At 43.8% G+C, this 14,675-nt stretch overlaps 5 protein-coding genes across 6 annotated transcripts; 4 read left to right on the forward strand and 1 right to left on the reverse strand.

The window, feature by feature from the left end:
* Positions 1-329: 329 nt before the first annotated feature.
* LOC108064130 (keratin-associated protein 21-1) lies at positions 330-1,146 on the forward strand. Its single transcript, XM_017151510.3, has one exon. The coding sequence runs from the start codon at positions 401-403 to the stop codon at positions 1,034-1,036; it is 636 nt and encodes a 211-aa protein (XP_017006999.2). The 5' UTR covers positions 330-400; the 3' UTR covers positions 1,037-1,146.
* Positions 1,147-3,900: 2,754 nt separating this feature from the next.
* On the forward strand, positions 3,901-5,297 carry LOC108064124 (glycine, alanine and asparagine-rich protein). The gene has a single exon (XM_017151496.3). It carries the CDS (start codon positions 3,931-3,933, stop codon positions 5,146-5,148), a length of 1,218 nt encoding a protein of 405 aa, XP_017006985.2. The 5' UTR covers positions 3,901-3,930; the 3' UTR covers positions 5,149-5,297.
* An 821-nt stretch (positions 5,298-6,118) lies between these two features.
* LOC108064065 (uncharacterized) lies at positions 6,119-6,578 on the forward strand. The gene is made up of 2 exons (XM_017151410.3): positions 6,119-6,224; positions 6,283-6,578. Exons 1-2 carry the CDS (start codon positions 6,119-6,121, stop codon positions 6,576-6,578), a joined length of 402 nt encoding a protein of 133 aa, XP_017006899.1.
* Positions 6,579-6,782: 204 nt separating this feature from the next.
* On the forward strand, positions 6,783-13,447 carry LOC123003484 (uncharacterized). Of its 2 annotated transcripts, none has more exons than XM_044396095.2 (2): positions 6,783-9,630; positions 9,814-13,447. In XM_044396095.2, exons 1-2 carry the CDS (start codon positions 7,615-7,617, stop codon positions 13,006-13,008), a joined length of 5,211 nt encoding a protein of 1,736 aa, XP_044252030.1. In that variant the 5' UTR covers positions 6,783-7,614; the 3' UTR covers positions 13,009-13,447. The 2 variants fall into 2 exon arrangements, with proteins under 2 accessions (XP_044252030.1, XP_044252029.1); XM_044396094.2 differs by having other exon boundaries at positions 6,783-7,527; positions 7,584-13,446.
* Positions 13,448-13,740: 293 nt separating this feature from the next.
* Positions 13,741-14,334, reverse strand: LOC108064076 (uncharacterized). The gene has a single exon (XM_017151420.3). The coding sequence runs from the start codon at positions 14,325-14,327 to the stop codon at positions 13,767-13,769; it is 561 nt and encodes a 186-aa protein (XP_017006909.2). The 5' UTR covers positions 14,328-14,334; the 3' UTR covers positions 13,741-13,766.
* Positions 14,335-14,675: the final 341 nt, after the last annotated feature.

A 14,675-nucleotide genomic window follows, 5' to 3' on the forward strand; every position in this document is an offset into this window, starting at 1 on the left:
TGCATAATTCCCCGAGAAGAAAACGAAAGTGTTAATTCCCCTGAAAGTGCAATATTTGCCCGAAAATAACAATGGATTTTCTTGGGTTCTAGATAAGCGCAAACCTTCTGCGGAACCGCAAGACCGCAAAGATTGAAGAGCTGACTTTGACACAAATATTTGTGAGACTAGTTCACCTGTCTCCCAAGGGGGCCCTCAAAATCCATTGAGTAATTTCACACATTGCTTTTAGTTTGGCTGTGGTACAGAACAATCGGCGACTATTGTCGCCCCTTTCAACTTGGCTGGGTATAAAGTCGATGGTCTGGTCACCGGAGTTCATCAGTCGACGCGGCAAAGTCAAGAGTGGATTTTGGATTTTCGATTTTGGATTAGCTGGAACATAGGACATTACATCATCATGAAATTCTACCTGGCACTGGCGGCAATCGTGGTCGTGATGGCTTCGGCAGAGGCCACCTTTGGCAAGCTTAATCTTCTCCTGGGCGGCGCCTCCACCGCTGGCTATGGATCTGGATACGCTGGCTATGGTTCTGGCTATGGATCAGGCTATGGATACGGATCAGGATATGGATCAGGCTATGGTTCCGGCTATGGATACGCTCCCGAGAACGTGGTGAAGGTGATCAAGGTCTCCGTGGTGCCGGGAGGAGGAGTCGGCGGAGGCTATGGTGGTGGTTATTCCGGTGGCTATGGAGGCGGCTACTCCGGTGGCTACTCCGGTGGCTTTGTGGGCGCTGCTCCGGCCATCTCCACCTCGGCTGTGGTCACTCCGGTGGTCACTGCGGTGTCCACACCGGTGGCCACTCCTGTGTTGGCCGGTGGTGCCGGCTATGTGAGTGGTTTCGGTGGCGGACTGGGCGGAGGATTGGGAGGATTGGGTGGAGGATATGGAGGCTATGGAGGATCCTTCGGCGGTGGTGCCGCCCTGCCCGCCTCCTACGGATTTGGAGCCGGCTATGGAGCAGGCGGTGGCTTCGGACTGGGATTCGGAGCACCACCACCACCTCTCGGTCTGGCCGGAGGACTCTGCTAGACAACGAGGAGGCCACAGCATCCAGTGGTGTTTTTTTTTCATAATCCTAAACAACGATTTGTAATTTAAAGTTAACGATTTGTAATAAAGTGTAAAAATAACGATTAAAATGTGAGTTCTTTTGGTTTTTTCCACGGATTCAAGGGATAAATGCAAAGGTACATTAATTTGTATTTAATAAATGTTTTCATTTTATTTAAAGAAAGACATATTATTATTATATCAGCAATTTAAAAATTTTCAATTCTAATAAAATGTTCTAGTTATTATGAAATTGACTTTTTAAACAGGTATAAAATTTAAGCTGCAAAAATAATGTGTAATAAATACAAATAGAATAGAAAGAATTGAATTGATATGCCCAAAAGTCTGCTAAGTAAAAAATATTCACGAGCATAGATTCTTTCTTAAATTTAATTCCTATGAATGGTTCGTATAATTTGGGCCTTTTGCAATTGAACGCTTGACAATTACAAAATAACGTGTCGCACCAATTGAAGAAGTCAGATCTGCCGAAAATAAAACCCTGGCGACCTTCGTTTTTGGGCCTCTGAATGAAACCGAGAGTTGAGTACTGTTTACGCACTCAGTTAGCCGGCTTTAACCCTTTTCACACCCCTTCAACACCCCCTTAACCCACCAGTTTCCGAATTCGTGAGCCCAACAAAACTGTTAATGTTAATCAAGTGCCAAAAACCAAAAGCAAAACCAAAGTCAAAGTCACAAGAGCCAAGCCCAAAAAAAAAAATATAATGTTCGGCCGAGAATGCTGTACGCCCCATGGGTGCAAATTGGTTGAGCTGGACCAGCTCCATCCACCTATCCACCTCCATTTCCAGGTACATATGTCGCAGCCACTCCAACCCCTCCCACCACTTGAACCACTTGAACCACTGAAACCACAAAAGCCCAAAGAAATACACCACACAACAAACGCCGGGAAAAAAAGACTACACAATCTGTAAATGGAAATGTGTAAATTGGCTATGATTTAATATTTGCCATGCTCAGACAATAAAATAAATAAAAAAAATATAAAGAAAATACTAAATACAGTAGGTTTCGAAACTGTTCATTTGTTTTAATATAATAATAAATCTAAATATGATTAAAATAATATAAATATAATTTAAAAAAGAGAGATAAAAAATAAATATAACAAAATATACTAAAGAAATATAATAAAAGTATTGAATACAGTATGTTTATAAACTGTTAAGTTAATTTAAAAAAACTATAGCTAAATATAATTAATATAATATACATTTGATTTAAGGTTTTGAAGAGGTTTGTATAGTTTTGAAACGTGCTGTATTTCTTTTTTTTTTTGACTGGCCACCATTTTTTTTTCTTCTTACGACATAAGAATTATTTATGCTGCAAATTTGAATGCCTAAAATTCCACGGATCTTTCCCCTAAAATGGCTTTTACGATACTCTCGTGCACAGATAAAAACCAGTTGTAAAATTATGGCAACATAAAATTTCGCCAGATGGAACACCTTTTTTGGTGGGTTCTGCTTCTTTTTTTTTGACCCAATTTGCATAACAGTCTAGATCAATAGAGAAAAAAAACAATAGGCCCAAAGCCGACATTTACATATATGTAATATTTGATCTCGGATGGTTGGAAATACGTCAGAAAACGTGGACGTGGCCGACAGGTTTGCGGATCCAAAACCGAAATCCGAAATCCGAGATGAGCGAAGATTTCTGGGCGTGCTTGGGTTATTTGGATTTTCGGATTTTTGGCTATTTGGATATTGGCATGGCTTTAACCCGCTGAGCCCCTTGACTACGTGAAGTCATGCCTAAGATTTCGGGGGCTGAATGAGTGACAATGCCAATACACTGGCCACGCACATGTGCCGGCATGCACTGTGAGAAATGACTGGAAAAAGTATTTTTAAAGATATATTTTTTATTCATTTCTTTTAGCATATTTTTGCATTAAAAATATTGGTTAATTTTTTTTAAATTAAAAAAAAATACAAAATTAAACTTAAGCAAAATATATTTATTTCTTTTTTTCAAATCAGCCTCCATTAAATTGGGACCATAAACAAATGAGTCAATAAATATGCAACGCACATTGAATTGTCTGTGTGAATTTCCCCATCGTTTGTTAACATTCTCCAGAAGGCATGTCACTGATGAATAATATTTTAAGACTGTTGGCTGGTAGAAATAATATTCCTTACTTGCAGTATAAATAATATAATTATAAATATATAATTTCCTAATTTTACTAAACATTTATAGTTAAGATCATATAGGAAAATATAATATTTTAAGTCTGTTTACTTGCAATGTAAATAATGTAGCTATAAATATTTAATTTATTAATTTTATCAAAGGTTCCAGGGATTATTATAAAAGTTAAGTTAAAGTTAAGATCATATAGCAAACTGTATCCCAAACATTTCGCCCAGTGTTAATTGGGGAATTACCTGAGCTTCTTGCGAATCCGTAACGCTTTTGGGCCGTGGCTTTATTTAACCACTTTTTTGCCGTGCCGGGGGATGCGAGAAAATATCTCACTTGATGGTTAAGTAGTTGAGTTGACAGACAGCCGGTGGCTGGCGGCCCCGCCCAGATTGGGAATATATGTATATCCCTCGACTCTTTGGCCCATAAGTAACCATTTATGAATTAAGCAAACAGCTCTGCTGGTGGGGAATCTCGAATCTCGAATCTCAGCTTCAGCTCATCTCGCACCGCAGCATAGATTAGAACTACACAAACACAAAAGGCGCGGAGCACAAAGACACGAAACACAGGTACGAACTGCCGTTTCGCTATAAATTAGTGCCCCCCTGGATTTGGGACATCAGTTGAGTTTCGTTCAGGTTGCGGGCAGCATCACTAGCATTACTAACATCCCTCTTAAAACCATGAAGCTGTACGTTTGCATTTCGCTGGCCCTCTTGGCCCTTTGTGCCCCGGTTCCCTCGGCCGGTTTGTTGGGCGCCAAATTGGCTCTGCTGAAGGCCATTGGCGGCGGTCTCGGTGGCGGTGCCTCCACCGGAAGTGGCGGAAGCTATGGCGGCGGCTACGGCAGCGGTGGATACTCCGGTGGCTACAACCAGGGATACTACAGCCAGCCCAGCCGGCCAGTCTACAATAGCGGTTATGGCAGCTCCTCCTCGTCGGCATCTTCCTCCGCCAGCAGCTATGGTGGTGGCTATGGAGGTGGTTACGGAGGTGGTTACGGCGGTGGTTACGGCGGTGGTCAGGAGCAGGTCATCAAGGTCATCAAGGTGGTGGAGCAGCCCTCCTACGATTATGGACGCTCGGCCGGCTATGGCGGCAACTATGGAGGATACTCTTCCAGCGCCTCTTCCAGTGCTTCGTCCAGTGCTTCATCCTACTCCGCTCCTGCTCCCGCTGTGACTTACTCTGCTCCTGCTCCTGCTGTGACTTACTCTGCTCCTGCTCCCGCTGTGAGCTACTCTGCTCCTGCTCCTGCTGTCACCTACTCCGCTCCTGCTCCCGCTGTGACTTACTCCGCTCCTGCTCCCGCTGTTACCTACTCCGCCCCTGCTCCTGCTCCCGTGGTGCGTGTTCAGGCTGCTCCTGCGGTGACCTACTCCGCCCCTGCTCCTGCTCCCGCAGTGACCTATTCCGCTCCTGCTCCCGCGGTGACCTATTCCGCCCCTGCTCCCGCTCCCGTGGTTCGCATCCAGGCTGCTCCCGCTCCCGCAGTGACCTACTCCGCCCCTGCTCCCGCTCCCGCTCCAGTGGTGCGCTACGCGGCCCCAGCTCCGGCGCCCATCAGCTACGCACCCGCACCCGCTCCTGCTCCCGTTTCCTACGTCCAGCAGCCGCAGAGCCAACAGGTGGTGAAGACCATCAAGCTTATCGTGGATGAGGATCGTGCTCCTGCTCAGGTCTATGGACCGCCGGCCGTCGAGTCCAGCTACTCCAGTGCCTCCTCCTCCGCCTCCGCCTCTGCAGGTGGCTACAACACTGGTTACAATGGTGGTTACAACACTGGTTACAACGGTGGTTACAATGGTGGCTACAATGGAGGTTCCAATGCTGGCTTCTCCGGTGGTTTCGGTGGCGGCTGGAAGCGCGGCGGCATCTTCGAGAAGCTGGTCGGCTGCTAGGCCATAAACCTTTGGGATCCCAATTAAGGATCCGAGAAACCCAAATCCTAACCTAACCGTACTCAACTATTTTTTTTCTAGTTCTAAAACGAATAACTGTATTTTTTTTGTTCGATCGATGTGTACATAAAATAAATCAATATACCCGACATCTCCATAATCTTATGTAATCGCCAGAATTTCAGACGACTTTGTCTGTCTGCTGATTTTTAGATATATATATTTATTTTTTGGGGTTTTTTCATGGCTCCCGAACGCCCAGGGTTCATTGTGTTATTGATTCTAAACGAAATTAGCACCCAGTTGCTAACTCCCAACGAATCGATGGCGATTCCGATTCCGGATCTCAAGAGATCGCGAAGAAGGCCCTGAGAACGAGGTTAAGCTTGAAGGAAAGAGAGAGAGCGAGAGATATTCGGGTTTATAATTTGCATTTAATTATTATAACCGCTTAGGTTCTTTTCCTATTAAATAGATATGATGTAAGGAATAAATACGTACCTAATATTAAAATCTCTGATGACTTTTACTATTTTTATAGAATCTTTTAGGCTCTAAATTAAATGGGTTTATAGGATCACGAAACGCTAATCTAAACGTAATTCATAATTATAAATATAATTAAAACCTCGATTATCAGATACCCGTTACTCAGTTAAAGGAAGTGCTTATAACTGTTTAATGAATATTCCGATTTGAAAAATTTCTTCTACTTTTCGATGGGTATAAATGTTTATTCTTGAATAAGACAAAATATTATCCATAAAATTAGAAAAACTTAATTTTTCAGTGTTTTGCTTAATAAATAAAATTAATTGTGAATTTTATTGATTGGAGGTATAGATTCGATCTTTAACTTGCGGGTGACATGCGAAAAGTGTCACCGATGGGCGTTCAGCCAAGACCAAGAACATCCGTTCGCCGGCGAATATAAAAGCTGTGAGTCCCCGAAGAGTTGGCCAAAAGCGAAATGCAAGTGCTTGGTGCTCAATTGTTTACTTTGGCAGTGACTGCGGTAGTTGTGGTGACTTCAGTTCGTGGTCACGCGGTGGAGCAGGAGCATCTGGCCGGCCACGGTGCGTATGAGTAATGTTAAATGATTTGGATAACTAATTTATTATTCCATATCCCCAGCCTATGGACCAGCCATACACATTAGTTCGGGGATTCTCCAATTGGCCCCCGATGCGGAGCAGCCCCAATTGCTACTGGTGCCCAATGCCCACTCCTCGTCACTGGGAAATCCCTGGCCGCATTTCTATGTAGACACCTTGACCGCTTCGCACCTGCCACACTCATCGATTCCATCGATCGCAGCCATCCCAATGACCCCTTCGATCCACGAACCACGCATCGTGGTCAGCGATAATGTGGACTTTTCGCAGCTCAAATTGCCCCAGCATAAAGTTGTCCACTCCCACGGTCGCTAAATGGGTTCATCGAGGCAGCGAAACTATTTACTAACTACCATAAACTATAATATTTTGGGTTTTTTTTTTGTATTTTTATATTTTTATATTGCCTTGGATTTAATTTGTTTTCTAATCTTACGCAGACATTGAATAAAATTGCTATTAAAATAATGTTGGTGATTTTTTAAAAGATTATATCGACTATTAAATACTAAGTGTGTTCGGACGTTTGCTGTAGTTGAGAGAACATAAACCCACCACTCTGTTATAACCGAGTTTTATGTAAAGGGAGTCACAAGAGAGAGAACGATCGACGATTCTTTTATGGGCATCGAACAGAAGCAGTCATCCCAGCCGCTGGTCGCGTTTAATAATCTAATATAATAAATTAAAATTGATACCATTGTCAGCATTGAAGATTGTAAAGTGAAAAAACTGAATTCGAAGTAATTGTAGATAATAAATAGACCATCCATGAAGTGCACCTTTTAGAGTTATAATTTTCAAATTGGTGGAAAAACCCCAGAGCATCTTTGCTCATCTTTGACAATATAAATTGTCACAACATTTTGGTGGCCCATGAGGGGACCCATCCAATCACGCCTTCTGGAATAATTATCTACTAATCTGTTTTCGAATTAATTAATCAGTTTGGATCTAAACTTTGTGAAATCTGGCACATGGTTATAAATTTTCCATTCGCAACTACATATAACCAGCAAACGGCAGCACATGTATAAGTGCTGTTACACTATCGTCCCATACGCTTTACCCTCCAACTGCGCTGCCCTGCCGATCCATCGCTTTGCCGAAGTCAACGTGGGTTAATTTAGATGCTGGAGAGAAGCTGTTTCGCTGCCGAAATCTATCACGTCGCATCCCCCACACCTTTTCGTCAAACCTGGAGCGACTTCACTTGGACTTCCAGACTTTTCGTTCAATTTCGTTACGTCACAACTTGAAAGGGGTAAGTGTCGTTGTGGTGTGTTGGTGAGTTGACAAAGTATTGAGTACATTTTTCAGTGTATAAGAGTAATACAATCAAAGCTGAAACATGGCAGCAGATAAAGACCAGGAGCAGGGGCAGGCATCCAGCGATGCCAGCCTATCAAACCTACATATACTTCAAGCTGATATTTTTGAACGTGTTAAACAACTTTATCAAAATTTTAAAAAGGATAGTCAGTCAAGAAAAACTAAAATCTATTTTCAAACTCGTATAAATAAACTTGAAAATTTCTCAAAGGAATTCGACACCAATCATCAAACTCTTTTATTGAACGGTTGCTCACCTGAACATGAATATTTTACCTCTCAACTAGCAGCAAGGTTTGAAGAGTCTTACTTAACATATTATTGCGAGATTGGAGACGCCTTCGAGACCCGGTTTCCAACAGTTCCCAGCGACGCTACTCCTAGCCATTCTAATTCAACGATGCACAACACCACCATGCTACAAGCGCCTGGCTCTACAGTTCAACTACCAAAATTACCAGTACCTAGTTATTCTGGCAAGCTGACTGAATGGCCAGCCTTTCATGATGTCTTTCAACAACTTATTCACGATAATGGTGCACTTTCCAGCATACAAAAATTCCACTTTCTGAAGCAAGCACTCCCAGCGGACCGAGATCAAGACGTGCATCAAATGGACTTGACTGAAGCGAATTATCTCGTCGCCTGGAGTCTCATTGTTACGCGTTATAATAATCCCCGATTGTTATTCATGCATCATATGAATACCCTATATGAGTTGCCATCAATTTCCAAAGAAAGTTCAGCCGAACTAAAACATATGTTAAACGTTGCCAACGTTTGCATCAATGAGTTCAAACGCCTCAACATTGCAATTGCCAATTGCGATCATTGGATTGTGCATCATCTCACCACTAAGCTGCCATCGCAAACTATCCAAGCCTGGGAACACAGTCTTGGGAGTACAAAGGAAATCCCAACCTTTTTCACTTTGGAATCATTTCTCAACAACCGACTTTTTAGCATCGATATAATTGAAGGTCGCAAGGTTCCACCTCCACCACGGCAACCACAAGGAGTCAACGGCTTCCAACGAAACGTCATCAAACATTCAGGCAACGCACAAACCAGGATCAGTAGCTGCCATACTTCAGGGGTTACTACCAACTCTGTTCGCTGCGCTCATTGCAATGACCAACACATCTTACGTCGTTGTCCAGACTTTTTAGCAAAGGATTCTTTCGCTCGCAAACTTATTGTTGACCGCAGTAAGGTATGTCTCAATTGCCTCAGCCCCACCCATTCTCTGTCAAAATGTAACAGCAGCAAAAACTGTTTACAATGTGGACAACGCCATCACACTCTCTTACATTTCCCAACCCAGGTAAAGGCTAGTGATGTCGCGCAGTCTGCAGGAAACATAACTAGTCTCAACTCACAGGGTCTGACAGCATCTAGCAACACCACACAGCTCATCAGCGCGTCAGCCTCACATTCAACACCTCATACGATGATTCTCGCAACTGCTCTGGTTCGTCTTCATAGTAATGCCACAGGTCAGTCAGCGGTGGTCCGAGCCCTTATCGATCATGGATCAGAAGGTACCCTTGTTACGGAAACTGTAGTCCAAGCGCTAGGGCTTCCCCGATTTCCAGTCTCAGCAGAAATATCAGGGGTAGGAGGGAATTCCACCAACAGGTGCAAATATCGCACCGAATGTACTTTAAGCTCAACTACTAATTCAGGATTCAAGATGTGGGTGGAAAATGCCTTCGTTTTGCGTACCCTGACTTCTCCTTTACCAAGGACGAATCTAACTCTACCAACGTGTCCACATTTAACTGGGTTGGAGCTCGCCGACCCAAATTTTATGCACACTAATAGCATAGATGTGCTCCTCGGCGTGGACACCATTCCACAATTTATGATGAGTGGAATCAGGAGAGGATCTTACGATCAACCAATTGCCCAATGCACGCAACTTGGTTGGATCATTTTTGGCAGAATTACGCCAAAACAGACACACACGATATCCATACAATGTCATCATTCTAATCTGGAAACTCTAGTTCAAAAATTCTTCGAATTGGAAGCAGTAAGTACAACCCGTCTCTACACTGCGGAAGAACAATGGTGCGAAGACCACTTTAAACGCACTCATATACGCCAACCAAATGGAAAGTACATGGTGCGCCTACCATTTAAAACCTTATTTGATCCTAACCAAACCATAGGAAAATCAAAACAAACTGCCCTAAATCGGTTTCATTTTTTACAGCGAAAATTCCAAAAGAAACCAGATCTGTATGAACAATACTCAAAGGTCATGGAGGAATACTTCGAGCTGCACCAAATAACTGAAGCCATCACCTCAGAAGAACAGCATCGCCTGGCGGACAAAGGAGGCTCAATCAGTTATACTGCATGCACATTACCCCATCATGCAGTTCTGAAGGCGGACAGCAGCACCACAAAACTTCGAGTTGTGTACGACGCCTCATGCAAGACATCAAATGGAAAATCGCTCAACGACATTCTCTGTATAGGCCCAGCCTTACAAAACGACCTTGGTGGGGTCATTCTCAATTGGCGATTTTTACAATATGTCTTTGCGGCCGATATTCAGAAAATGTATCGTTGCATCGATGTACACCCGGAGGATACACACTTCCAACGGATTATTTGGCAAAGGGAAAACAATGCTATAAAGGATTATTGTTTAACAACTGTGACGTTTGGAACAGCATCAGCCCCGTACACAGCCATTCGCATCATGCATCAGATCGCTCAGGATGAACGAGATCAATTTCCATTAGCAGAACATGTTTTACGAAAAGAAATATATGTGGATGATTTGCAAAGTGGACATGAGACAATTAAGGGAGCCCTTCAAGTTCGAGATGATGTCATCGGGGCACTTCAATCAGCTGGTATGGAGCTTCGAAAATGGGCAGCAAATCATCCCAGTCTTTTGAACTCTATTCCTCCTGAGCACATGTCCAATTCCAAAATTTTGGAAATCGAAAACCAAGAGTCCATTAAAACTTTGGGGCTATATTGGCACCCCAAGGAAGACTTTTATGGTTTCAAATTAAAATTTACAATTGATGAAATTTTCACTAAACGATCAATTCTTGCTACAGTTGCACGTCTGTACGATCCTTTAGGTTTCGTTGCTCCAGTCATAATCATCGCCAAGGTTATTCTCAAAGAAGTCTGGAGCATACGTATTCAACAGGCTGATGGCACTCCAGCAGGATTAGCTTGGGACGCAACGGTACCGCCAGTAATTCAGCACAAGTGGAAAGAATACTGCACCAATTTACTTAAAATTGAATCACTGAGAATACCCCGATGGTTACAGTATTTACCCAGCACCATCGCATCCTTGCAGCTGCATATCTTTTGTGATGGCTCTTCTATGGCATACGCAGCGTGTGCCTATGTGCGGGTCCAACATACAAATAACTCGGTATACACGCATCTCATAGCTGCAAAGAGTCGAGTCACACCCACAAAGCCGTTGACAATTCCTAGAGTGGAACTATGTGGAGCTGTACTCGCCGCACAACTGGGTGACTGGCTCTGCAAGCAAATAGATCAACCAACGCATCCCATTTCGACCTATTTCTGGAGCGACGCAACGATCGTTCTTTATTGGATTGCGGGGGATCCCTTACATTGGAAAACATTCGTAGCGAATCGTGTAGGACGAATTTTGGAGTCCAGTTCTGCATCTCAATGGAGACATGTGCCCACCGGAGATAACCCTGCAGACTGCGCGACGCGTGGTCTCTATCCAGATCAATTAGCTGCCTATGATTTATGGTGGCAGGGGCCTTCTTGGCTACGACTACCAGAATCTCAATGGCCTAGCAAAATCTTTGACATTCCTGATAGCACCAATCTCTCGTGTGAGCAAAAATCGCTTTCTCTACAAACCCACAGCTGCGTTGAGAGAAATCCAAACTCTTTACTCACGTCGTTTTCATCTTACAACAAACTTCTGTTTATAATGGCTTACGTACGACGCTTTATTCACAATTCACAAACGCGCGTGGACTCTCGACAGAGAGGTCCAGTTACCGCCCAGGAGTTTCAGCAGGCACTAGGGCACATTGTCCGACTAGTGCAACATGAAACGTTTAAGGTGGAGATTCAAAAAATAAAGACAAAAACACATTTATCTAGATCGAACAAATTAAGTCAACTTTCCCCATTTCTAGATAACGAAGGAGTGCTGCGTGTCCGAGGGAGATTGAAAAATGCATTGCACCTATCGCCGCATCAACGCACACCGATCATTTTGCCAAAGGATCATCATTTTACCGAACTTGTCATTCGTAATGCTCATCTCAACACATTACATGGCGGGATATCACTTACACTGGCAGTGACAAGGCAAACGTTTTGGATTCTTAATGGGAAACAGGCAGTTAAAAAGATTCTGCACAAATGTGTTGACTGCTTCAAGCACAGACCGAAGGCAGTCACGCAGCTCATGGGAGACCTTCCCTTACATCGAGTGAACCCACCAAAGCGAGCCTTTGAAGCCACAGGCGTGGACTATACCGGTGCGCTAGAAATCAAAGCGTCAAAGTTTCGTGGACACCACAAATACAAGGCATATATTGCAGTTTTTATATGCTTGGCGACAAAGGCAGTCCACTTGGAAGCTGTTACCGGATTGTCTTCTCAGGATTTTTTGTGGGCTCTACAACGTTTTATTGGCAGACGTGGATACTGCCAACACATCTACAGCGATTGCGGTACCAATTTCATTGGAGCAGATAAATCCCTAAACCTTTGGCATGAAGAGTTTCGACAAAGCGTTATCGCAACGGTTATTCCAAAATTAACCGCTCAGCAGATTCAATGGCATTTCAATCCGCCACACAGCCCAAACTTCGGTGGATTATGGGAGGCGAATGTTAAAGCGGTTAAGACACACTTACATCGCACGTGTAAAGGGGCGCTCATGACCTACGAACAACTCTCAACTATTTTGGTTCAAATCGAAGCCTGTTTGAACTCTCGCCCACTTTGCCCGTTGAGCTCGGATATGGAGGATTTAGCAGTACTGACACCGGCCCATTTCTTAATTGGCGATTCCATGATGGCGCTACCTAATCCATCAGCTTCGGATAAATCGTTAAACGCACAATTCTTGGAAGGACAAAGACTGCTTCGAACCTTTTGGCATCGTTGGAGCTCGGATTGGCTTTCACACTTACAATCTCGTCCAAAATGGCAGCGGGTTGAGGAAAACTTGCGTTTACACGACATAGTTATTATTAAAGATGATCGGCTTCCGCCAAATGAATGGAAGCTCGGTCGCATAGTCGAATTACATCCAGGATCTGATAATCTCATTCGAGTCGCATCTATTAAGACGGCATCCGGAATTTATAAACGCTCTTTGTCGAAAATCTGTCCATTGCCATTAGCTACTTATTCAGAGGCTACGGAATAAACATTAATTACGTACATACTTTGTCCACCTCTACATATCGTAATGACACTTATTTCTTTACAGCAAAGTGCAGAAATTTGGTTTAAATACTGGACTCAGTATTTGGGGGCGGCATGTTCGGACGTTTGCTGTAGTTGAGAGAACATAAACCCACCACTCTGTTATAACCGAGTTTTATGTAAAGGGAGTCACAAGAGAGAGAACGATCGACGATTCTTTTATGGGCATCGAACAGAAGCAGTCATCCCAGCCGCTGGTCGCGTTTAATAATCTAATATAATAAATTAAAATTGATACCATTGTCAGCATTGAAGATTGTAAAGTGAAAAAACTGAATTCGAAGTAATTGTAGATAATAAATAGACCATCCATGAAGTGCACCTTTTAGAGTTATAATTTTCAAATTGGTGGAAAAACCCCAGAGCATCTTTGCTCATCTTTGACAATATAAATTGTCACAACAAAGTGAGTGCGAGAGAGATGACAATATGCAACCAATCGCTGGAAGTGGCGCCATCTAGCGGAAAATTCATTATTTGTTCATAGCCTTTCAATAAGTGGTCCCATTTTAATCTTTAAAAAATAAATAAATTATAATAAAGTAATAATTATATTTCAACCCAAATAAAAATCATTTTTAAATTCCTTTTAAATTAGTTTTATTTCAATAATCGTAACAAACAAAAAAAAAAACAGCTTTAGAGTAAGATAATCTTTGAGCATTTTGCTAGGTATCGGGTGCGACGACTATCACAGTCTTAGTAGAGATGCTCCAGCTGGTGGTGCTCCAGGTGGTGCTGTTGCTCCGCCTGGTGCTCGAGCTCCACCTGCTGCTCGAGGGCCTGGTGCTGCAGGTGGTGCAGCTCGTGCTCGTCGCGGTCCTTGAACTCGTACAGGGTGCTGTAGCTGAAGGCTCCCTTGCCGTGATCGATGCCGGGCACCGCCTTGTGGTCCTCGTGATCCCCGTGATCCTGGTGATCCTCGTAGTGCGAGTGCAGCTCACTGGCCTCGGCGTACTCCTCGCCGGCATCGCTGCTGCCGTAGTCCGCCGGGAAGCTCTCCTCGCCCAGATGATCGCCCAGGGAGCCCAGTGTGTCCTGCTCATGATGATCGTGATCGCCCCCGAATTCGTGGGAGGCCGAGCTGAAGTCCAGCTTGGACAGCGCCTCGCCGCCCGTCAAACCGCCGGCATAGTGACCCAGGAGACCCGCCGAGTGGACCACGCTGGAGGAGAGATCGTCGTCGCCCAGCGGATAGCTCTGGATGCCCAGCAGCAGCTGGGCCAGCAGGATCATCAGTTTCTGGCGGTAGGTGAACATAGTTGGGTTTTTAATATTTTTATTTTATTTCTGGACTTTTCCAAAGCCTTCTAACCGACGCCGCGAAATGTTTCGAGTCAACTAATTTACTGCTAGCAACTCCATTTGGTTTTATATGCTCCCGGCTCACTCACATTCGACCGCAAGTGCATGCCGCATTTTCCTGCATTTTCCACCGACTTTTACACACAGTCTTTTGTTTGGCAAAAAGTGAAAAATGGAAAATACAAAAAAAAAAAAATGTTGCAACGGACATCTGCCTCGCCGTTCGGCTGGAGCTGATAATTTGCTGCACTTACTCCGCATTACGTCGACGTCTAAGTGGCGGGGCCATTGAAAAGCCTGTTG

Source organism: Drosophila takahashii, chromosome X (genome assembly GCF_030179915.1).
Source record: "Drosophila takahashii strain IR98-3 E-12201 chromosome X, DtakHiC1v2, whole genome shotgun sequence".
Classification (NCBI taxonomy): Eukaryota; Metazoa; Arthropoda; class Insecta; order Diptera; family Drosophilidae; genus Drosophila; species Drosophila takahashii.

What these genes read in the sequence shown, in the direction of transcription:
- LOC123003484 (XM_044396094.2), top strand. Translation starts at nt 7,615, where the DNA reads ATGGCAGCAGATAAAGACCAGGAGCAGGGGCAGGCATCCAGCGATGCC.
- LOC108064130 (XM_017151510.3), top strand. Translation starts at nt 401, where the DNA reads ATGAAATTCTACCTGGCACTGGCGGCAATCGTGGTCGTGATGGCTTCG.
- LOC108064065 (XM_017151410.3), top strand. Translation starts at nt 6,119, where the DNA reads ATGCAAGTGCTTGGTGCTCAATTGTTTACTTTGGCAGTGACTGCGGTA. An exon ending in GGAGCATCTGGCCGGCCACG is followed by an intron (nt 6,225 to 6,282) that starts GTGCGTATGAGT and finishes CCATATCCCCAG; the next exon opens with CCTATGGACCAGCCATACAC.
- LOC108064076 (XM_017151420.3), bottom strand. Translation starts at nt 14,327, where the DNA reads ATGTTCACCTACCGCCAGAAACTGATGATCCTGCTGGCCCAGCTGCTG.
- LOC108064124 (XM_017151496.3), top strand. Translation starts at nt 3,931, where the DNA reads ATGAAGCTGTACGTTTGCATTTCGCTGGCCCTCTTGGCCCTTTGTGCC.